The sequence below is a fragment of the Rhinoraja longicauda genome, chromosome 6 (genome assembly GCF_053455715.1).
Source record: "Rhinoraja longicauda isolate Sanriku21f chromosome 6, sRhiLon1.1, whole genome shotgun sequence".
NCBI lineage: Eukaryota > Metazoa > Chordata > Chondrichthyes > Rajiformes > Arhynchobatidae > Rhinoraja > Rhinoraja longicauda.
Window position 1 is genome coordinate 34,384,955 of NC_135958.1, and position 25,517 is coordinate 34,410,471.

The 25,517-nt window shown below is 43.6% G+C and overlaps 1 protein-coding gene across 2 annotated transcripts in view; it reads left to right on the plus strand.

Moving 5' to 3' along the window:
- LOC144594370 (L-fucose dehydrogenase) overlaps positions 1-24,951 on the plus strand; it is a 27,972-nt gene extending 3,021 nt beyond the window's left edge. For both annotated transcript variants that reach the window (XM_078400778.1, XM_078400777.1), the window contains exons 2-6: positions 8,042-8,149; positions 8,566-8,705; positions 13,286-13,382; positions 19,188-19,312; positions 20,970-24,951. In XM_078400778.1, the coding sequence (XP_078256904.1) occupies positions 8,042-8,149; positions 8,566-8,705; positions 13,286-13,382; positions 19,188-19,312; positions 20,970-21,146 (647 nt within the window). In that variant the 3' untranslated portion in view covers positions 21,147-24,951. The remainder of the gene's footprint in view (positions 1-8,041; positions 8,150-8,565; positions 8,706-13,285; positions 13,383-19,187; positions 19,313-20,969) is intronic.
- Positions 24,952-25,517: the final 566 nt, after the last annotated feature.

Here is a 25,517-nt window from a genome sequence, read left to right on the forward strand (position 1 = left end):
AATGGTACACGCACAAACAACACAGGCCAATCTGCCGGCTTGGCTTTGCCAGCCATTTAGCAGAGGCTGGTAACTTCCAGCCCTGTACTTTACCCACCGCCCAGCAGTCTGTGTTGAAGCAGGGCAGGACCCAGAGGGAGAGTGGCTTTGAACGGGCAGGCGTGCTTTGGTCTCATTGAGAAAGTGACCGAAACCGTGCCAATAATTGGCACCTTGGCATTCCCCCACGCCTCTCCCCCCCCCTCCCTCCCCTCCCCACATGCCCCAGGTTCAAGCTTGTTTACAAATCTTTTGGGGAACTGTTCTTTTTTTTTAATAAAAAAAGTAAAAAAGCTTTCAGATCTGACCAGCTCGTTGTAAAAGCAAATCAGTCTTCGTTCCCAAGATAGACCCAAAATGCTGGAGTAACTCAGCGGGACAGGCAGCGTCTCTGGAGAGAAGGAATGGATGACGTTCTGGGTCGAGACCCTTCTTCAGACTGAGTCTTCGTTCCCCTTTGGTCCTTGCGGCTGAAGAAGGGTCTCGACCCGAAATGTCACCCATTCCTTCCCGCCAGTGGTGTTGCCTGACCTGCTGAGTTACTCCAGCATTTTGTATCTATCTTCAGTTTAAACCAGCACCTGCAGTTCCTCCCTACACGCGTGACAATTACTTTGCGTCTTTGGCACCTTCCTGCCACTGGACATGAATTCACTCCATCGGGTAATTTCATTATTTTGAACACCACTGAAATCTCACCTGCCCATTGCTCTACAACGCTCCCCGCTTCCTGGCTTTCCAGATACAGCCCAAGTCTCTGTCTGTCGAGAATCGGTGATCTGCACGCTAATGTCGCAATTACCCGCTGTAACATTAAGATCTACTAGACCAAGTGGACCCGTTGGGCCCAAACCTCTCCTGCATTGGTACAGCACCCTCTCCTACCCCCCTCCCCTCCCCTCTCCTACCCCCTCCCCTTCCCCTCCCCCTCCCCTCCCCTCCCCATTTTCCCTTCCCCCTCAACCCCCATTAAACACCCTCCCTCCCCCCCTCCCTTCCCCCCATCTCCCTCCCTCTCTCCTCCCTCCCTATGAGACAGATTTAAACTGTAAAATGTGAATAACTTAAAAACATATAACACCGATTTCAATAAAACTACTTGCTTTACCATTAAAGCGATGACTGTGAGTAAGGTGGGCCTGAAATTGTCACACTATCGTGTACCGTTTTGCCTGTGGTTCGATCACAAACAAGATAACAAACGAGAGTTTTAGTATACAGATGATAGTCATGCTAGCCCATTCCATCCGCCCACATCACAGGATGGGCCGAGTTTGATACAAGTATAAACCATGTCTGGAATTATACAGGGCTTGATCGGAATGAAATTACCCGGTGGAGTGAATTCATGACCATTGGCAGGAAGGTGCCAAAGATCAAAGACACAAATGCAGACAATGGAAGTGATATTGAACTGAGACGCTGATACTCCGTCGGCACCCCCTTTATTAAGGCAAATTCCTGTGTCGTTGTTCGAGTTCGAGTTATTGAGCGTGATCCTAGTGACGAACATTCTCACAACCTAATTTGGTTGTGACGTCCATGGAGCTTTTACGAGTTACAAACGTTTCCCTTCTCACCTGACCAGTTTCTGAATAACTGTGTGTGTCAACTTATCACGCAGTGACTGCACTGAAGGTTTTTCCAAAGATGAAAGGTATTTTACTGGGTTGCAATCATTACAAAGTTAAACGCCCGTCAACTTCCAAATTCAATTAACAAGCTGCTTTTATTTAAAAAAACGCCCAGGTGCGTGTTTGATTTTGTTTGCCATTTACCCACCCACCAGCCAATAATGCCAATACTCAGGCCATGTATGCCCATTGTGATTTAATTTAGTCCTTGAAGAGCAAAACTATCGCCGCCAATGGCCGAGAAATTTATTTTCTCTCCCCTTATTATATATTTTTTGCATTAAGTTTTGCTATTAGGAAGGATTCTGAGTGCTGAAGATGCAAAATAACTCCCTGCCTCGGAGTGACATACAGTAGTTTAGTGCAAAGTGCTGGAGTAACTCAGCGTGTCAGGGAGCATCATGAATAGGACCCTACTTCAGAACCAACCCGAAACGTCGCCTATCCATGTCCTCCAGAGATGTTGCCTGATCGGCTGATCATTACCCCAGCACTTTGTGTCTTTTTGTAAACCAGCATCTGCAGTTCCCTGTCTCTAATCGATTGGTGCTCTGGAAATAAATGAGTGAACTGGTAGATAGATGAAGTTTGCCTTTCGTTTTATATTTTCATTCATACAACGCGATTGACATTGGGCTAACCGTTATTGCCCACCAGAAAACATTGGTGACCTCTGAAAGGCTTGTTCAGCCACTTCAGAAGGCTACTAAGATTCAACTATGTTCAAAATATTGGTCACTTGTCCCCTGGACTGGTTTCTTTCTCTAAGGGATCTGAAGCATGGTGACCATTACAGAAAACAGGCCTTGCTTCTCTCTCGTATCGGAAAGAACTGCAGATGCTGGTTTAAATCGAAGGTAGACATAAATTGCTGGAGTAACTCAGCATCTCTGGGGAGAAGGAATGGGTGACGTTTCAGGTCTCTCTCCATATTTATTGAAATAACTGATTTCAAATTGACAAACCGCCTTGGAACGTTTGTCTCTGAATTATGAACCCGGGCCACTGGGTTACCATTTTGGCAATATACTGTTCCCTTGCTTTACCGAGCCAGTGTCTTTTAAGAAGCAACTATTTTCACTCCTGCTACTTTCTTTCCTCAAAGTCTTTTCGCTATTTTCTTTCCACCTCACCAGGCAGTGAAGATTCAATGTGATGGAAGAGTAAAAAACCTTGGAACTGAAATATAGCATATTCATGATGTACATTGCCAATGTCCTGAGTGTACCGTTATGATAGGTTAAGGAATGGCTGAGAGGAGGAGGAGGATTGAACTTTATTGCCTTCCATCACAGCGAGGAATGTGGAATCCACTGTGGTTAACGTTTATGTGGTTGTGTGTCTTGTTGCTTTTCACTTAGTATGGCTGTATGGTAACTCAAATTTCACTGCACCTTAACTGGTACATGTGACAATAAACTGACCTTGAAAAGCAAACAAAAGCAGGCACGCACTTGATATGCTTACAAAGAGCTTGTTGGTTGAGTTTAAGAATTGTCATGGGTGAAGCAGGTAATGATTGCAATTGAAACAAACCGCCTTTCATTTTCAAACATCAATCATTGCAGGAAAAGCTGGTGCATTATGATAAGGAGAGAGTGTACGTGAAGATAAAGGTGCAGACGATAGACACAAAAAGCTGGAGTAACTCAGCGACACAGGCAGCAGCTCTTCACCTGTGAAGAAGGGTCTCCACCCAAAACGTCACCCATTCCTTTGCTCCAGAGAATCTGCCTGTCCCGCTGAGTTACTCCAGCTTTTTGTGTCTATCTTCGGTTTAAACCAGCATCTGTGTAGTTCCTTCCTACACTGGTTGCATATGTGTTGGGTTTTCACATCAGTTTCTTCCATGTAGAGTTAATCATCATACTTTCCCTGAATTAGTCTAAACCAATTTGACTTCATCATCACAAGCAACTAATTCATACTGGAATTTTTGTACACGGCATCACAATCTCAGTTTGTCTCGCTGTGGTGAGGGTTTACTAAGCATTCAGTCAGTAAATTGAGATCAAACTGTTAAAACAATTAAATTAAAAAACAACTTTAATTTCCTTTTTATATCTTTTGTTTATTTATCTATATACTAAAACTCTTGTTTGTTATCTTGTTTGTGACTGAACTTCAGCCAAAACGGTACACGATAGCGTGACAATTTTAGGCCCACCTTACCCACCATTGTCACTTTAGTGATAATGCAAGTTCTTTTATTGAAATCGGTCTTATATATTTAAATTTATTCACGTTTTAAAGTTTAAAAGGAGGGGAGGGGGGAAGGGGGGAGAAGGGAGAGGGGAGGTGTGGGGGGGGGGGGGGGGGGGGGTTGAGGAGAGAGGGGAGGTGGGGGAGGACAGGGTGCTGCACCAATGCAGGAGAGGTTTGGGCCCAACTTTGTCTGGTATTAATTATAGTTGATATAATTAATGTGTAAATAATCATACAGGAAAAGAGTGCCATTGACCTACAGTATTTGTATTAATCAAAACAGTCAGAGCTATGTACGTTATCACTCCACAGGCAAAATTATAATTCAACCAAGTGAGTTTCCAGATGACATAATGACACTGTTTCATTTTGCCAATTTCTGCAAGAGATAAATCTTCTTTTGGGAAGATTTGGACTAAGATGGTCCAGATCTTGCCGTCATTAGAAGGGTGTGAGTTGATCTCAGATTCTGAATGCGTTTGCCAAGATGAGAGGCTGAGGGTTTGGGTGAAGTGTCTGCCATTTAGGATTGGCCCGTGGAATTTTTCCACTTAAAGGGTTGATAAGCTTTGGAATTCTCAATCTCAGAGGAGTATAGCTGCTCAGTTTACTGAGAGGAACAGACTCTTGGTCTCCATGAGATACAAGGGATGTAGGAATAGGGTACAGAACACAATGAAGAGTCTGGGGATCAACCATAGTTTCCGGATGAAGTCCTGCACTCCAGCATTTTGTGAATAAACCCTTTCCTGTTCCTCAGCCCCACTCATATAGCTTCACTAAATGAACGGTCTGTAACGTCACCTCTGACCACTGCCGTGACATCCTCCTTAACCAATAACGCAAGACCCGCACCTCTTTTACCCTCACATTTGTCTCGCCTGAAGCACCTGTATCCTGGAACATTGAGATGCCAGTCCTGCCCCTCTTGTAATCTGTTGTACAGGATTGCTAAAATGCAGGCAATTAGCGTGGTCAAACCATTAGGCTTTATTGCTAAAGGATTTGGGTTCAAGAGCAGAGACAACTTACTCCAATTATGCTAGGCCCTGGTGAGAACAAATTGTTAGGCCCTGGTATCAATGTGGTCTACCTAAGGAAGGAAAATATTCACCAGATGGTCTTCCCTCGGCAATGACTTTATTGAGACGGTCCTATTGAAATGCGTAACATTCTTATTGAGCGTGCAGAGAGAATGCAGGGTGATATTTCCCTCGACCGGGGCATCTAAAATCAAAAGAAAGTCAGCCATTTAGGATATAGGTGAGAAGATTCTTCAGCAAGAGGATGATGCCTCTGTGGAATTCCTGACTCTGTAAAGTATCAGCATAATCTCACTGGCCGATGGAACAGGTCTGAAGGGCTGAATGGCCTCCTCCTTTCTCTTCTGCTTTGTCTCCAAGATGTATTTTGGCTCCAAAGATGGATTTGTACACAATCCAACGGTTTTGTGGCCACCCATCATTTTCACTTCTTTTATTACAGATTTTATTTAATTTGTTGAATTTAAGTTTATCAGTTGCCAAGGAGTGTTATGACTTGGACTCTTCTCTCTGGCTGATTCATGGATGACTAATAAGATCACTAATAATCTTAAAACCACTAGAATACGAGCGAACATGACCATCGAAATACTCTGTCTGACGAAGGGTCTCGGCCCGAAACGTCACCCATTCCTTCTATCCAGAGATGCTGCCCGTCCCGCTGAGTTACTCCGGCATTTTGTGTCTATCTTCGGTGTAAACCAGCATCTGCAGTTCCTTCCTACACATTTTGTAGAATCCATTTGATTTGTGAAAAAAAATGTCTCTGTAACTCCAGGTTGACCACCCAAGCAGTGAAGATGGACATTTGTATCATTCAATTGGGCTCACTTATGAGATCTTTCATCAGTGCTGACTACATCGTATGTGGGTTGAATTCATGCTACGTCACATACATAACAAACGCATTATAGTGATCCTTTGAAGTTTATCAGCTGGGATAAAGTGTTGTTACAGTTGCAGAGTAACTTTTGTATCAATCCATTAACTCATATGCAACTGACATCTAATGCATTTATTACAAGTAGTTGAGTTTGATTTGTCTGGTTCTGTTTGATGATCACATATTTGTTCATGTTCACAGTGGCCGTTAAGTATCATAAGCATCATCATTTATTCACAAAATGCTGGACTCAGCAGGTCAGGCAGCATCTCAAGAGAGAAGGAATGGGCGACGTTTCGGGTCGAGACCCTTCTTCAGACTGATGTTAAGGGGGCGGGACAAAGGAAGGATATAGGTGGAGACAGGAAGAAACAGGGAGAACTGGGAAGGGGAGGGGAAGAGAGGGACAGAGGAACTATCTAAAGTTGGAGAAGTCAATGTTCATACCGCTGGGCTGCAAGCTGCCCAAGTGAAATATGAGGTGCTGTTCCTGTAATTTCCGGTGGGCCTCACTATGGCACTGGAGGAGGCCCATGACAGAAAGGTCAGACTGGGAGTGGGAGGGGGAGTTGAAGTGCTCAGCCACCGGGAGATCAGGTTGGTTAAGGCGGACTGAGCGCAGGTGTTGAGCGAAACGATCGCCGAGCCTGCGTTTGGTTTCGCCGATATAAAGAAGTTGACATCTAGAGCAGCGGATACAATAGATGAGGTTGGAGGAGGTGCAGGTGAACCTCTGTCTCACCTGGAAAGACTGTTTGGGTCCTTGGATGAAGTTGAGGGGGGAGGTAAAGGGACAGGTGTTGCATCTCCTGCGGTTGCAGGGGAAAGTGCCCAGGGATGGGGTGGTTTCGGTAGGAAGGGACGAGTGGACCAGGGAGTTACGGTGGGAATGGTCTCTGCGGAACGCAGAAAGGGGAAGGATTGGGAAGATATGGCCAGTAGTGGGCTCCCGTTGTAGGTGACGGAAATGTTGGAGGATGATTTGTTGGATACGCTGGCTGATGGGGTGGAAGGTGAGAACGAGGGGGGTTCTGTCCTTGTTACGAATGGGGGGAGGGGGAGCAAGAGCGGAGCTGCAGGATGTAGAAGAGGCCCTAGTGAGAGCCTCATCTATAATGGAAGAGGGGAAGCCCCGTTTCCTAAAGAACGAGGACATCTCTGATGCCCTAGTGTGAAACACCTCATCCACGTGAAACACCTCATCTCCGTCTACGCCGCAGATGCGGCGTAGACGGAGGAATTGGGAGTAGGGGATAGACTTTTATGCAGGAGACAGGGTGGGAAGAAGTGTAGTCCAGATAGCTGTGCGAGTCAGTGGGTTTATAGCAGATGTCAGTCACTAGTCTGTCTCCTGTGATGGAGATGGTGGGGTCCAGAAACGAGAGGGAGATGTCGGAGATAGTCCAGGTATATTTAAGGGCAGGATGGAAATTGGAAGTGAAGTGTATGAAGTCAGTGAGTTCTGCATGGGTACAAGAGGTAGCACCAATGCAGTCGTCGATGTAGCGGAGGTAGAGTTCGGGGATGGGGTCAGTGTTTTCCCGGGGATGGGGTGGTTTGGGTAGGAAGGGACGAGTGGACCAGGGAGTTATGGATGGAACGGTCTTTTTTTCCCAGGGATGGATGATGATGATGATCATCATCACAGGGTTGCTGACTAGTATTTTCTCAACCACTGTGGCAAGTTTGTCTGCCTTCTGTGTGTACAAAGAAATGTACTTATGCAGTACTTTCCACACTCTCGGTGCATCACACACTCCTTTGTGTAAATTTCCTTTGAAACTTCTACCGTTGTTACAACGTCAACAGATGCAACAAGCCCATAAGACCATAAAACAAACGAGCAGAATTAGGCCATTCAGCACATCGAGTCCGGTCCGCTATTCGATCTATTTTTTCCTCTCAACCCCATTCCCCTGCCTTCTCCTCATGAACTTTGACACCTTTACTAATCAAGAACCTATCAATCACTTCCTTAAAAATACCCAATGTCTTGGCCTCCACAGCCGGCTGGGGCAATGAATTCCACAGATCCATCGCCCTTTGACTAAAGAAATTAAGACAGAAAGCCTTTTATATACAGCACAGTCTCTCAAAATGGCAATGAGCATTTTGGAGTGGATGCAGTGCGGGGCATCCTCACTAAATTATATGTTGAATTTAATCCCAAATCTGTGGCAAAAGGACTAGATTGCTGGGGCTACATTTGAATTATTTTTATTTTGATCTTTTATTAGGCTTCCGTGTGGCAGTGATATCCAGAGATGCAGCCCGGTTAGAGAAGGTGAAGAACTTTGTACCAGCCGCGACAAGATCCAGGCTTTTTACACTGGTCGGAGATGTAGGTAAGGTATCCTTTCCATTCACTCAATCTGCTCTTCTTTGCATTCATTGGAAAGGGAAACATTGGCATTAATGGACAACACTTGGGAGACTCATTTGGATCTCAAATGTTGGAGCTGAAACATTAGCAAATCCAGTTTCTGAAGTTCGTAATCGCCACATAAAAACAGGATACGCTTTTGCAGAGCAGACAAAACACTGTCCTAAATATACCCAAGGACATGCTGTCCTTTTACCTGCTGGGATCTCAAGCGGAGCTATGGAGAGGTCTGAGTTGTAAACTCCAACTTTGGAAATGGGACTGGGCATGTATTGATCACCTTGGCATATATTTTGGGCCTGGTGTGGAGTGACTCATGTCTTTATTTGCATTACTGTACTTGTGGTGGTTTTAATCAGCTGCCTGAAATGGTTCCAGGTTCTGAAGAAGGTGCGGAGGCAGCTAAAAACGCAGTGCTGCAGGCTGTTGGGACAGTGACTGATATTGTGTCATCCCTGGGCTTCAGCTGGTGGCAGGGCGGACCCCCTCACACTCAGACACTCGAAGAACTCAATAGGGTAAGTGGCAGAGATCTTTGGTTTTGGTTCAGTTTATTATTTCTTGTTGCGCGCTATCCAGTCAGCGAAAGGACAATGTAGGCAAGAATGATCAGCCATGATCACATTGAATGGCGGTGCTGGCTCGAAGGGCCGAATGGCCCACTCCTGCACCGATTGTCTATTGTCTAACTACAAATGCTGGTTTAAACCGAAGATGGACACAAAAAGGGTCTCGACCCGATACGGAACCTATTCCTTTTCCCCACAGATGCTGTCTGACCCGCTGAGTTACTCCAGCTTTTTGTGTCTATCTTCAGCGAAAAGACTATTCAGATCCTCCATGAATTTTCCAGTAACTGGAACCTCCTATAATCTGGACAAAATTACGAGAGTGCATTGGAACCCACCCCCACCCCGGAAGCCCCCCTGAGAATGTGGCATCTAGGCTGGGTGAGGCGGCTGATCCGATCTCAACCTCGTTGGGACCTCCGCACCTGCCAGCTCCTCGTAGCTGGGGCACTGAAACTCCAGCCAGGCTGGAGCCGGCAGATCCGTTCCCATAGCCGACTTCTGAGGCCAAATTTGCAGGCTGGTATCTCGGCTCCCCGGCGGCCTTGGCAGACTGTCCTGGTACCGATGAACTCCTCTCGGAAGCCATGACCTCTGTTAATCCAGCAAAACGGGTGATCCAGAAAGCCCCTGGAACCAAGGGTGCCGGATAATCGGCGGTGGACCTGCACATGATTACAATCAAGCCATCCACACTGTACAGATACAGGATAATGGGAATTACGCTTAGTGGAAGATAAAGTCCAGTAAAGTCCGATTAAAGATAGTCTGAAGGTCTCCATTGAGGTAGATGGTAGGTCAGCACCACACACCAGTTGGTGATAGGATCACATACTTCAAACTCTAACTTTTAACCAAGGCTTTGAACAGCATTGCGCTTTGTAATCTTAAAATAAACTTAAAACTGCTTGTGATTACATTAATCTGTCCCTCAAGGAAACCAATCAGAACTTTGATAAATGTTGGATAAATGAAGGATTTTTTTTTGGATAAAATCAAGACTCTAGATTTTTTTACATGATTATATGAAACAGTGAAAGTACATCAATGTCTGACTTAATGAACCTTGTGCAGTTCTGTAGGTGGTTTGACGTCAGCAGTGCCCTTATTTATTAACAAGACTGTTTTTGAACCTGCATGTTGAACACAGGCCTTTTTAAACTATGCACGTTTGCAACATCAGGCTGCAGGGCTGCTTGACTGCTCTTGCCTTTGTTGTTAAGCAGATCTTTAGCAATTGGAAATTTTCCACTCTAATTGCATCTGGACTTTTGAAAATAGTCATTGTAATAGATGCCTTATTCATGTACCCTTCTCAATGGCCCATAGACTTTAAAAATATTTTAAAAATCCATGTTTTGGGGATCTGAGCATCATTGGCAAGACCAACATTTATTGTGTATCTCTAATTGTACTCGATGTGATAGCTGGGAGCAGCACCTCAATTTACTGAAGTCCTTCTGACGAAGGTTCTCCCACAATAAGACTTTAAGCATGTAAGTGCCATGCTCATGATTAAACATGAAAAATTATGTGATTAATTGGAATACTCTGTTCCTGTCCTTTGACAATGATTTTACATTTTGTGACTCATTCTCTCAGAAGAATATGGAAATATTCCATGATTTTCAAAGTAATAAGCATTGACATTTATTTACATAATGTTTGTGCAATGTTTGAGTTTGAATGTATAAGGTCTCCCTGGGTTACAAGGCCTTGTGGAAATCCGATTTTACATTATTTCCTCCATGCATTTTTAAACCATTTTTCAAACTCACAATAATGACATATTTCAAGGGAATCAGTAATAACTGGAAACATATATATTCCATTAGTTTGATTATGGATAGTGTTAGAGTGATTATGGAATGAATTGAAAGGATTATTGTTAATGCTTATCGAGCGATTACAATATGTGATTCTGTAGAAAATGACGTTTCTATCTTACAGAAAAATCGGCAAACTGACAATTTCCAGGAATGGATCTCTCTGCACACTGGGGACTGCCTGCTTGGGTTAATTGGCAATTTTGTCACTCTGAAGAATAGCTGGGGCAATAGAACCAAATGGGAGTTGTGGGGCGTATATTTTGCAGGGTTATAGGGGAAATGGACTAATGGGGAAACTCTGCTATGAGCTGGCATAGATTTGATAGGCTGAATGGCCTCTTTCTATGTCTAATGTAATATTTCATCATCTACCTCGATCTCACTTGTTTGCCCCAGACGTAATTTTACCTTTGTCCACCCATCTGCAGATCAAAAATACCTCTCACCAGTCTGAAGAAGGGTCTCGACCCGAAATGTCACCTATTCTTTGTCTCCAGAGATGAAGTCTGACTCGCTGAATTACTCCAGCTTTTTGTGTCTATCCCCTCTCACCTTTATCTACCTATCCCAAGCCAGGCTTTGTTCCGCCCCCGGCCTCTTTTCTTCTGACACTCCACACACCCCCCCCACTTCTGCCCCTCCCCCCCACTACAATCAGTCGGAAGAAAGGGCTCAATCCAAAACATTCATCTGTCCATTCCTTCCAGAGTTGCTGCCTGACCCGCTGGGTTATAGGGGTTGAGTATAGGAGCAAAGAGGTCCCTCTGCAGTTGTACAGGGCCCTAGTGAGACTGCACCTGGAGTACTGTGTGCAGTTTTGGTCTCCAAATTTGAGGAAGGATATTCTTGCTATTGAGGGCGTGCAGCGTAGGTTCACTAGGTTAATTCCCGGAATGGCGGGACTGTCATATGTTGAAAGACTGGAGCGACTAGGCTTGTCTACACTGGAATTTAGAAGGATGAGAGGAGATCTTATCGAAACTTATAAGATTATTAAGGGGTTGGACACGTCAGAGGCAGGAAACATGTCCCCAATGTTGGGGGAGTCCAGAACCAGGGGCCACAGTTTAAGAATAAGGGGTAGGCCATTTAGAACTGAGATGAGGAAAAACTTTTTCAGTCAGAGAGTTGTGAATCTGTGGAATTCTCTGCCTCAGAAGGCAGTGGAGGTCAATTCTCTGAATGCATTCAAGAGAGAGCTAGATAGAGCTCTTAAAGATAGTGGAGTCAGGGGGTATGGGGAGAAGGCAGGAACGGGGTACTGATTGAGAATGATCAGCCATGATCACATTGAATGGCAGTGCTGACTCGAAGGGCCGAATAGCCTCCTCCTGCACCTATTGTCTATTGTCTATTGTTATTCCTGCACTTTGTGTTTCACTCAAGATTCCAGCATCTGCAGTCATTGTGTCACCAGCCCAACATCTGGCATTTAATTGAAATTTGCATCTTTGTCCCGTAATTGCCTTTTATTGCCCAACAACTACACGCAGAGTTTCGAAATAAAGTATGGCCTTAATTTTTATCATGTGGAAAGAATTGCGGTATTGTCTTATTAGATTGAAGGCAAGTACTTCAGGCACAGAGAAGGAAGTCCTTGGTTTCTTTATGGTCACCATTGGAGGACTTGACCTACAAGGCCAATTACCTAGATGTCAATAGCATATTGAGGGGGAAAATTTAACAGAGATGTGTGGGACGTTATGTTTGCTTCGAGTGGTAGGTGCCTGGAACATGCAGTCAGAGGTGGTGATACCCAGGAAGCTTTTTCGTAGACATATGCAGGGAATGGGGGGATGTGGACACATGTATTAGTTTCAGTAGGCCTCTTGTTTGGCACAGACATTCTATGTAGGAAGGAACTACAGATGCTGGTTTAAACTGAAGATAGATGCTGGAGTAACTCAGTGGGTCAGACAGCATCTCTGGAGAGAAGGAATGGTTGATGTTTCAGGTCGAGACCCTTCTTCAGACTGAGACTCGGGAAAGGGAAACGAGAGATACAGACGGTGATGTCGAGTGATATGGAACAGATGAATGAACGATGTGCAAAAAAGCACCCAGGCCACAGCTGACAATGGCCTGTTTCCTTTATCATCGTTCCTTTTTTGCATATCTTTCATTTATTTGACTCCCCGACTCTCAGTCTGAAGAAGGGTCTCAAACCGAAATGTCACCTATTCATTTTCTCCAGTGATGCTATCCAACCCTCTGAGTTACTCCAGTTTTTTGTGTCTATCTTTTGTGCTGTTCTATGTTCTATGCGGTACCTCGACTGGAAGATCTTCGTTTGGTTCTGTCTTCTGCTCTTGGTAGACTTGGCTTAGTTGGAAGCCCCAACTAATTCCCCCAGATCCAGCCTCCAGGTAGATTGACTCATATCATATCAGTGGTTAGGTTTCTGAGCAGGTAAAGCTGACTTAGCCCTTTTGATATCTGCAGTTCCATCACTCAATTCTAACTCTACCTAACAACCTCCCACTCACATTTCACACAGGGGTTTAACTTTGGCCACCCCCCTCCACCCCTCCCCTCCCCAGCACCCTCTGATTAATTGTAACAATTTAGATTTTCTTTAATCATAAAGAAATCTTCACCCTCAGTTATGGCATGTAGCTTTAAGTCAGAACTTGTATCAGGAGCTTTGCAGCAGCCTGAATAAGTTGCCATGGTGTTAATCACTGGTATTGTCTGCTCCAGGTTCTGAACACGCTGGTCTTAAGTACGTTCACGTCTTGGAAGGCATTCTTTCCTCTGGTTAAAGATAACCCCCATGGATCATATACATTTATAACTGGTGAGTTGACAACAATGGAGTGTGGTGATGTTTTTCGACAAATAAATAATGTCACAAATTTCTTAATTTATAGAAAATGTATTGTTTTCACATCTGCTTTTGAACATCTAATTGTGCAGTCCCTTCTGGTGATTGCTAAATGGCAGAGGCACAATTTTCCATGGACTTGGAGTCAATGGACATATATACAGATCAATTACATAGAAACATAGAAAGTAGGTGCAGGAGTAGGCCATTCGGCCCTTCGAGCCTGCACCGCCATTCAATATGATCATGGCTGATCATCCAACTCAGTATCCTGTACCTGCCTTCTCTCCATACCCCCTGGTCCCTTTAGCCACAAGGGCCACATCTAACTCACTCTTAAATATAGCCAATAGCCAATGGCTATATTTAACTTAGTTACTGGACAGATGTATGATAGGAAGGATTTAGATGATATTGGCCAAATGGTGACAAATAGGAATCGGCAAAATGGCAACTTGGTCGGCATGGATAAGATGGGCCAAAAGGCCTGTTTTCTTGATGTATGGATCTGTGACTCTACTCATTAAGCAATGTTTTCTATTATTTCATTATCGAAGGCAGAGACAGATACAGTATAGAAACAGACACTTTGCCCCACCGGGTCCAAGCTGACCATCAAATACCAGTTGCACTATTCATACATGAATCATACATTCCCATCAAATGCCCGCTCAAGCTACAACCTGCCTGCACTCTATGACAAATTCTGGTGGCCAATCAACCTATCAATCTGCACAAGTTTGGGATATGGGAGGAAACCGGAGCATCCAGCGGAAACCCTTGCAGTCACAGGGAGGACATGCAAACTCCACACATAGCGCCTGAGGTCAGGATTGAACCTGGGTCGTTCGTGCTGTGAGGCAGCATCTCCAATGGCGGCAGCTCTGTGCTGACTTTCAAATTTCAATTTCTTAATCTATGTGGTGATTTTAATTTCCAAATCAATCAATTAATTACAATCAAATAGTATATGAATCCCAAACAATGCCTATATAATCTTCCAATAATTTATACTCTGTTCTAATTCTGGTACGTAAACAATGTATGGAAAGTAGCGATAATGAAGTGCATCAGTTCTCCATCAGTGCTCTACGGGTTAATGGTTCCCAACTCACAGCTACCCTAGGAATGGTGAAACCCTGGTCTTATTTTACTGCTTTTGAAAAATGTATATACTTGAAAAAAGCTGCCTTGGTTTATCTGTACATATTGATGACTGGATCTTACGGATCAATCTTCTCCCTACCCATCCCCTTCCACCCAAATCCCTTACTCTGCCACATTTTACTCTTCTTCCCTACTTATCTAACACACTTTTGTCTCTTTTTCATCTCTGGCCTTTGTCCACCCATCGGAACATCAAACCTACCCACTTCACCTGCATCCACCTATCACTCACCATGCTTTGTCCCGCTCCCAGCTCTTTTCCAGCTTTCCCACCCCCCCCTTCTACACTCAGTCTGAAGAAGAGTTGTCATCTGCCCAACTCCTCCACCATCGCTGCCTGCCCGGCTGAGTTGCTTCAGCAACTTTGTGTTTTACTCAAGATTCCAGCGTCTGCAGTACCTTGCATCTCCAAACGAACACTGGTCATTTTTGTTTACATTGTACTGCACCAATTCTACACTAATCGACTGTACAAGGTCTGATCTTAAAATGGAAGGGAACTTCAGTCATTTTGGCACACAAGACCATCCAGACATTTGGCAAATGGATTGGGTGTACACGGTATATGCAAATGACTGGTATACATGTTAGGACTAGGGTAGAAAATACAATAGCCCTTCACTTTTACACCATTTTTGCTATACTCTTAGAAGTAATTGTCTCACATTTGATTTTTGAGACGTTTTTGGTGTTGAAAATGAGCTAATGTGACTTTTGCAGGCATTTATTTAAAGGATCTTCTTGCTCATCAAGTCGGGCCAGGCAGCATCTCTGGATAGATGGAATGGGTGATGTTTTGGTCGAGACCCTTCTTCAGACTGGGGATGGGCCCATCAGTCCACGATGTTCAGGCTGAACATGATACCAATTTAAACTAATCTCCTCTGCCTACACATGATCTGTACCCCTCCATTCCCTACATATCCATGTGCCTATCAGCTCAAGCTGCAAATTCTTGTATCATTTTAAGTTACTTTATTGTTTTCACTTCGCTTTTTTGAATCATTTTAGGATTCAAAGGGATCCCAGTTTTTGAGGGGGATTGGCAGCAGGTAAACTTTCGGAACTAGTTTAGACATGCAAGACTCAATGGAAAGATAGACACTAAGTTTTCAATTCTAATTTGTACATGCCACTTGGTAAAAGCATACTTATGGAAAGGCTGTAAGCCTGTTAATGCTCTAGTTTGTTTGGACAATTCAACATCAAGCCCTTTCATCTTCACGGTCTCAGTCATTAGAAAAGCAAATCAATCAAACACAATGACTAATGAAAACTGCAAACTAAACAGTGTTTTACCATGATGCATGCCTGTGACTTTTTAAATAGTGTTATCAGGCAACTTGCCAGTTTGGCCTCTGGGTATTTTTTCCAGGTTGAATGCAGTGACAAGGTTTAAAGTATTAGGGCAAATGTAGCACGTCAACTGTTCTCTGCACCATATTGAACTGGAAATTACTTTTTTTTGCACCAAATGATATGTTTCCACCTCAAGTTGTACTGAATGAAATATGAGACACTTGAAATGGTAGAAGGGTAGTATCACTGTTAAAGGAGTAACCTTACGGTTAAGATATATTCACCAAAGGAGGACCTCATTGAAACATACAGAATAGTGAAAGGCTTTGGATAGAGTGGATGTGGAGAGGATGTTTCCACTAGTGGGAGAGTCTCGGACAAGAGGTCATAAGCTCAGAATTAAAGGACGTTCTTTTAGGAAGGAGATGAGGAGGAATTTCTTTAGTCAGAGGTTTGTGAATCTGTGGAATTCTTTGCCACAGAAGGCTGTGGAGGCCAAGTCAATGGATATTTTTAAGGCATAGATAGATAGATTCTTGGTTAGTACAGGTGTCAGAGGTTCTGGAGAGAAGGCAGGAGAGTAGGGTTAGGAGGGAGAGATAGATCAGCCATGATTGAATGGCGGAGTAGACTTGATGGGGCCGAATGGCCTAATGTTACTCCTATCACTTCTGATCTTTTGATCCACTCTGATGTGCCTCTCCTGACTGTAAGAAGTGTGTTCGGTCTGCAAATTGAGTTTGCCTTGTTGCAAGTTGAAATGTCCAAGCTGTATTCTTGACGTTGAACACAAGACTTGTTGCCCTCTAAAGTGGTTCAATGAAATGCCTCAGCAAGCCAAGAGGAATATGTTGGTCATGGCACCACTTGCAGAGCTCACTATCCTTTGGGGCTATTGGTTTGCAAGGAGGAATACCAGTGTGGGTTGGAGAGCTGAGAGAAGTATCACTTGTGTCAGAAAATTCACAACGACCATACACGCAGAAATGAAACCTCCGTTTTTGTTCTTGTGTGTAAATATACAGTAAATCATCTGCTAACTTTTCCAGGGGTGTCATTTGGTGTCATTAAATCCACTTTGAATGAAAAGATTGGTTGCAAAAAATAAATAAATCAATCATTCCTTTCCCCTCTGCTTCTTTTGTCCACGCATCTTGTTGCGGTTTTTTTTGCACTGCATGAGGTACATAACATTAATATCTCTGGATGGCTTCTGCAGATGTAATCTTGGATGGTAGTCACGCACATCTAGGGGAAATCATCCAAAATATTTAGGATAAAGAAAAAGATAACACAGACATCAAGAGCCATGACCTCTTTATACTTTACAGATCCTGTTTTAACTTAAAGTAGCAGTTATAGCATTTTTAAATGATTTCATATTTAACGCAATTCATCAGTGATCTTAGCCAATATTTTGGCGAGGTGCAGGCTCAAAACAGATTTTTTTTAAACCACAATATACAGTGTATGTCACGTGCAAATTGTGGTATGTGTGAATCCTACTGCTTCGGACTGAATGTGGCAGGGATGTTGAAGCTACACTGAAACCTGAAGGTAGATTTTAATGCGTCCCTGGCAATCTCCACAGAATGCTCTCATTTTCACTCGTTCACTTGCTTCTCGTGCAGTGATGGAAGTGGAATTGGACCCTCTCTTGGAAACAGCAAATCTGCATATCATGCATATTGGAAACATGATCGGTGGCATGCTGTTTATGAAAATGAGGAAAAACTTTTTCAGTCAGAGAGTTGTGAATCTGTGGAATTCTCTGCCTCAGAAGGCAGTGGAGGCCAATTCTCTGAATGCATCCAAGAGAGAGCTAGATAGAGCTCTTAAGGATAACGGAGTCAGGGGGTATGGGGAGAAGGCATGAATGGGGTACTGATTAAGAATGATCAGCCATGATCACATTAAATGGCGGTGCTGGCTCGAAGGGTCGAATGGCCTCCTCCTGCACCTATTGTCTATTGTAAAACATCTGCCCTTTCAAATTCCAGGCTAATATAGATAGACACAAAATGCTGGAGTAACTCAGCGGGACAGGCAGCATCTCTGGAGAGAAGGAATGGGTGACGTTTCGGACTGATGCTGCCTGTCCCGCTGAGTTACTCCAGCATTTTGTGTCTACCTATATTAGCCTGGAATTTGGATGATATAGAAAGTCGTGTGTGTGTGTGTTCACATTTAAAAAAAAAAAACAATTTTGACTGAAGTAGGTAGTGCAACCAAACATTTTTGAATGAAATTGTGACATTGGTTGTGGAAATTCAGTAGTGATTCATTTTAGCATGCCTAATTATTTCCTAGCATCAAGTGTTACAAGTCACAAAGTGCTCTGTTTTAGCATAAATTTGAGATGAAGGCACCAAACACCAAATATCATGGAAAGCCTCAACAGAACTCGGAGTAAAGTGGTTTTGTTCGCAACCTGGGAGATCTGACTGAGCAGTTTCAGAACTCAAACACTTCCCACAGTCGACAGGGTGTGTTTAAGCTATTGGGGAGATTTCTCTCTACCATTTTGCTGCTGAGATGCTCATAAAATGGATGCTCAGTAGTGGCACCTATTGCAGTGATCCGGTATAAGAGAAGTCACCGTGGCCAAGGCTAGTCACTTAGATTGGGTCAAGAACCTCCATTCCATAAGGCTAAGATATATCCATTAGTGAAGAGCCTTGTTCAAGTCTTCAAATACTTCACGTCATAACTAAATCCTTCAATCAAACAAATCATTTGCAGGAGCGCAAGGAATTGCAGGTGCTGGAATTTTGCGTGGAAAACAAACTGTTGGAGTGACTCAACAGGTCAGGCAGCGTCTGTGGAGGACATGGATAGGCAATGATTTAGTTGGGGACCCTTCTTCAGACTCACATCATTTCCAGGCCTGCATATTCTAAGGCTGTCAGCAATGAGATCTGCCACGTTCTGTGGCAAGACCGTTAGCCATGCTGAGGTAGACACAAAGTGCTGGGGTAACTCAGCTGGTCAGGCAGCACCTCTGGATGCATCCACCCTTGCTGTCAAAGATGGACTCCTTTCCTGCATCCCCTCTGCTCTCACTCCCCCTCCCCCCAGGCACGACGAGGAGAGAGTTCCTCGTGTAGTTGCCACAAACTCTTCATCCTTCTGTTGATTTATATTTATTCTGATCAGCCATAGGTGCAAGGTAATACTGTATCTGAGGAATACCTCCAGTTGATATGGTACAGCTTTGGTTGAACATATCAGTGACCGAGGGGGGGGAGATATAAAGTGCAGAGTGAAGCGGTGGATTTAACTGGTGCCCTGTTGCTTGCCCCACATGTGTAGGTGGAGCTGGGGAGCGACTGTTGATGCCTGGGACGGGTTTCTTGACCCTCGGAGCTGCGGGAGCCCTAGCGTTCTGCCAGGTCGTCAGAGAGGAATACCCTGACGTCCCCTGCAGGCTGAATGAGGTAAAGGTTTTGATTTAAAAAAAACTATTAGTGGTGGTCAGAGGAAATAAAATGTAGGAACTGGGGCGGCACGGTGGCGCAGCGGTAGAGTTGCTGCCTTACAGCGCTTGCAGCGCCGGAGACCCGGGTTCAATCCTGACCATAGGTGCTGTCTGTATGGAGTTTGTACGTTCTCCCTGTGACCACGTGGGTTTTCTCCGAGATCTTCATGTCCTCCCACACTCCAAAGACGTACAGGTTTGTAGGTTATTTGGCTTGGTGTATGTGTAAATTGCCACAAGTGTGTGTAGGAAAGTGGGGATCGCTGGTTGGCAAGGACTCGGTAGGCCGAAGGGCCTGTTTCCACGCCGTATCTAAACTAAATTAAACTAAACAAGGAACTGCAGATGTTGGTTAAGAAACAAAAGGACGCAAAGTGCTGGAGTAACTCAGCAGGTCAAGCAACATCTCTGGAGAACATGGATAGGTGATGTGTCAGTCGAGTCTGAAGAAGTGTCTTGACCCAAAACATTATCCTTTCCATGTTCTCCAGAGATGCTGCCTGACCTGCTGAGTTACCTACTGAACACTTTGTGTCTTTTCTGAGAAAAACAATACTTTAGACTTTAGAGATACAGATACAGCACATAAACAGGCCCTTCGGCCCACCAATTCCACGCTGACTAGCGATCATCCCGAACATTATCACTATCCTACACATTAGGTACAATTTACAATTTTACCAAAGCCAATTGACATACAAACGTGTCCATTTTTGGAGTGTGGGAGGAAACCGGAGCACCCGGAGAAAACGCATGCGGTCACTGGGGGAACATACAAGTTCTGTACAGACAGCACCCTTAGTCAAGATTGAACCAGGGTGTATGACGCTCTAAAGAATCAGCTCTACTGCTACGCCATGGTGCCACTCTAAATATTACATTGCAGCAAGATGGCTTCTTTCTGTACAGATTTAATGATCAATAATGATTTAAATGGAAAATAAAACCTGTGTATCTTGGATTCTGTAGTTTTACTTTTGAGCTCTCTCACCTGTCTTGCATGAGAAATATTACTTTTCACCCATTAAAGATGACAGATTTGGTTATCGGATTTTAAGTCCAACTTCACATTCTTAATGTCGCATCCCAATATCGATAAACGGTTTATACAAACTATTGTCATGTTGAACGTAAACTGACAATATTAAATATGGATGAAGGAACTGCAGATGCATATTTGCACCCAAGATAGACACAAAATGCTGGAGTAACTCAGCGGGACAGGCAGTATCTCTGGAGAGGAGGAATGGGTGAAATTTCATGTCGAGACCCTTCTCCAGACTCTGATCTGAGTCTGAGTCTGAAGACGGGTCTCGACCCGAAACGTCACCCACTCCTCCTCCCCAGAGATGCTGCCTGTCCCGCTGAGTTACTCCGGCATTTTGTGCCTATCTTCAATCTTAAATGTGGGTCCTTGCAGTGTGTTGAAGCTGGCATGAATACTTAAATGCTGAGAACTGAATGCCTGCTTTTAAGGTCAGATGTATTTTAATAATCTATTCAATCACATTTCTGATAGAGGTGATTAGAACGTAACTTTTTATGTTGTCATAAAATGAAAAATCGATTGATTAGTAATCTCAGTGGATGCAAATTCTTGGTGTTCCATCCGACAGGTGAAGTTCAACATGGGTGTTGCAACTCCGGATCAGATTGCTCCTGGTTTCGTCAATCACTTGGATGTCGGTGAAGCTCTAGCCACTATTTTGGAGAAGTCATCTGCTTCCCATTACGTGTTTTGCGTGAATACCCCAGCTGAGCTCAAAACCTTGATTGTGGAAGGGAAAGTTTGAAGGTGAAGACCCTTCAAGCCAGTGGACCAAGTCAGCATTCTGTATTGCATGTCTAGTTTATTTTAATTTGACAGTCCTTTAACGCGACAGTGGTGTGCACTTTACTATAGAAACCAGTGGTGTGTTTACCCATGCATGCGCAGATCCTTGCAGTAACACTAAAACAGATTTAAGATTCAAAGTTATCTAGGTTTTGTTGAATGCCTTAATATAGCACTTAGAACAAGCCATTTAGCCTCACTAGTTCCTGCTAGCATTTGTGCTTCACCTGAGCTTCAACCTATCCTTCATCCTCTAAGTCTATGAAGGGTCCCGACATGAAACATCGCCGATCCATGTATTCTGGAGATGCTGCCTGACCTGCTGAGTTCCTCCAGCAGTTTAGGTTTTTATCCCCTTCACTTAACATACTTGCCCAGCCTCCCTGAGATGGATCCATACAAATCTTATCAGCCCTGTGGCAATTAGCTCCATTTTCTCACCACTCTTTGGGCTAAGAAGTATTTTTGAATTATCCATTGTCTTTCTTAGAGATGATCTTCTATGGATCATCTCTGGATAGACTTTCTGCTCCCAACAAATTGAATTGTTTTCTCTGCATCTACTCGGTTCAAAACCTGTATCTTTTTTGAAAACCTCTGTCAGGTCACAATTCCCTTTACCATGTATCTATGCACTTGTAAGTGGCTAGATTGTGATCATGTATTGTCTTTCCGTTGACTGATTAGCACGCAACAAGAGCTTTTCACTGTACCTCGGTACATGTGACAATAAACTGAACCAAATTCAGCCATTTCTTGAGCAAAGTGGCCCTATTATCAGTTTAGATATGTTTGCAGTCTAACCTTCACTTGTTGGTTACAGTTTCAGCAGTTTCATGTAGACATTTACAAACTTTCACTGAAGGAGTTAAAGCTGGATCGAGGTTGTGCAATGACTGAGTAGTGTTTTATGTGAAGAAATTGTCTCATCGGTCTATTGCTGAACAGTGATTTGTTTTTGCTGAAAACAGCTATATTCTAAAGTAGCAAATGGTGTATTCACATTGAGTATCTGCATTTCAAATCCTGCAACTTTAGATCATCAGGCTGAAACTGAAGACTAGTCTGTGTGTGCCGCAGTTCAATGGAAGAATGTTCACTGCAATGCCAGGAGTATTTAAAGTTATTGTCTTGCATTTGCTCATTCCTTGGATAGTGCAGGAACACAGTAAAGCCATATTCAATATCATTTTTAGTCTTGGTCACAAGAATGTTTGAGCAGGGAGTCATTCATTTGTTAATTGTGCCAAAACGACTATTGGCTGTTACTGAGAAGACAGTGTGCAACAATGCATCAATTGGTCCATGTATTCTGAAGATGCTGCCTGACCTGCTGAGTTCTTCCAGCAGTTTTTTAAAATCCCCTTTGCCTTCTTAATATGCTTGTCCAGCCTCCCTGAGAAAGTCTTCAGTCTGAAGAAGGGTCTCGACCCGAAACGTCACCCATTCCTTCCTGAGATGCTGCCTGTCCCGCTGAGTTACTCCAGCATTTTGTGTCTATCTCCCTGAGAAGGATCCATACAAATCTCTTCGGCCCTGTTAGTTTAGTTTAGTTTAGTTTAGAGATACAGCGCGGAAACAGGCCCTTTTTGGACCACCGGGTTCGCGCCGCCCGGCGATTCCCGCATATTAACACTATCCTACACCCACTAGGGACAATTTAAAAAAAAACATTTACCAAGCCAATTAACCTACAAACCTGCACGTCTTTGGAGTGTGGGAGGAAACCGAAGATCTCGGAGAAAACCCACGCAGGCCACGGGGAGAACGAGCAAACTCCGTACAGACTGCGCCCGTAGTTGGGATCGAACCCGTGTCTCTGGCGCTGAATTCGCTGTAAGGTAGCAACTCTACCGCTGTGCCACCGTGCAGTTTACAGTTGGAAAACGTGATATGGGTGTAGACATCCTCCAAACTTCTCTTATGCAAGAATCTTTGGCACTTAAGGTGTGTTTACCAGAAAACATTGTCGAAAGTAAAGGGTCCGTGGCTGATCTGCTTAACTAACAATAATCTTAAATATTACATAATAGTCTGACAGGATTACATGTTTTGTCTTGAATAATTTCCTTTCACACATTACTTAAAATGATGAGAAACTATCTTTGGACAATAAAGTAACAAGGACAGTTTTCAATGTGTCATAAAATGGACCATGCAAACATGAAAATTTGCATGACTTCAAATAACTTAGAACAAGGTTCATAAGAACTTTTAGTTTACAGCAAAACAAGTCAATCACTATAGTTACCACCAGAATCCAATTAAAATCCATAGTTTTAATTTTGTAAAAAAAATTCGGAACTTGATCGTTTGGGCAGGTGGGTTGATGATGGTTGATGGAATTTAATAAAGAGAAATGTGACGTGTTGCAGTTTGGGAGCACTAACATGGGCAAAACCTACACAGTGAACGGTAGGACACTAGGGAGTGTTGTAGAGCAGGGGGATCTAGGAGTACAGATACATAGTTCATTGAAAGTGGCATCGCATGTAGATAGGGTGGTCAAATAGGCTTTTGGCACATTGGCTTTCATCAGTCAAAGCTGAGTTTAGAAGTTGTGAGGTCATGCTGCAGATGTATAAGACGTTGGTGAGGCCACATTTAGAGTATTGTGTTCAGATTTGGGCACCACGTTATAGGAAAGATGTTGTCGGGCTGGAAAAGGTGCAGAGAAAATTTACAAAAATGTTGTGGGGACTCGAGGACCTGTGCTATAGGGAGAGGTTGAGCAGATTCGGACTCTATTTGTTGGAGCGCAGGAGGAAGAGGGGTGATCTTATAGAGGTGTATAAAATCATGAGAGGAATAGGTTGGGTAGACGTACAGAATCACCTGCCCAGAGTAGGGGAATTGAGAACCAGAGGGCATAAATTTAAGGTGAGGGGAGAAAGATTTAATTGGAACCCGAGGGGTAGCTTTTACACGTAAAGGATGGTAGGTATATGGAACATGCTGCTGGAGGAGGTAGTTGAGGCAGGTGCTATCGCAACGTTTATGAAACATTTATACAGGTACATGGATGGGACAGGTTTGGAGGGATATGGGCCAAATGCAGGCAGGTGGGACCAGTGTAGATGGGACATGTTGGCCTGTGTGGGCAAGTTGGGCCGAAAGGCCTGTTTCCACACTGTAGGACTCTGGGACTCTAACAAGACAGTTAATAATTCTAGTATGGACATCAGTAAAGACAACTTGGTTTGAGAACTGGAGACACAAGGGAGTGCAGATCCTGGAGCAAAAATCAAGCTGCTGAAGGAATTTAGATTTCAAGCAGCATTTATCCACGAGAGACTGTCCATTTCTCTTGACAAATGTTGCCTGACCCACTGATTCCCTCCAGCAGCTCTTTTTAAAAAATGTGAGAGTGGGCAGTTGCAGGTGTCACTTTGGATCAATACTATTTCAAACATGTGAGCAATCCACACTATATTATTGTTCGTGATTCTCCTAAAATAAATTAATGGCCACTTTCTGTCCACAATGAGAAAGAACATTTGTTCACATTGTTCACAAGAAGCTTCAATTCTGGTAGGGCACATCTTTCCTTGCAGTAGTTTGTATTTGTGGTACTGAAGTTTGCTGCCCACTTCTTTAGTCAAACTGTAGGACTTCAGCCATTTGCCAACCTTATTGGGTAATTTTAATCAACATTTCAGTCATTGCAATAGGCTAATAACTAATGCAACTGTAGTTTGGTATTTTTCATTAAAATATTTCTTATGTGAATTTTTTATTGTAAATTGATATGTGTCAATTTTGTTGCATGATTTAATAAATATAAATGTTTGTTCTAAATGTTAGTGGAATGCATTTATTACTGCTTACTACAAATAACATATCCACTATGTAAATGTGAACAGTTTTTAACATATTGAAAATGCCTAATATGTTGCGGTCTTTAAAGTTCACTGGCTTACTTAGGTTTATGTACCACATTAATTACTGGGCACAATCCAGATAGAAATCTTTCTCAACAGACTTTCATGAATATAGTTTAGTTTAGAGATGCAGCGTGGAAACAGGCCCTTCGGCTCACCGAGCCCGCACTGACCAGTGATCCCTGCACACTAACACTATCCTACGCACACGAGGGACAATTTTACATTTATACCAAGCCAATTAACCTACAGACCTGTATGTCTTTGGAGTGTGGGAGGAAACTGAAGATCTCGGGGAAGAACGTACATCTCAGGGAGAACGTACAAACTCCATACAGACAGCACCCGTAGTCAGGATCAAACCCTGGTCTCTGGTGCTGTAAGCCAGTAGCTCTACCGCTAAACCACCGTGCTATATATATATATATATATAGCTGGCTTAAAATCTG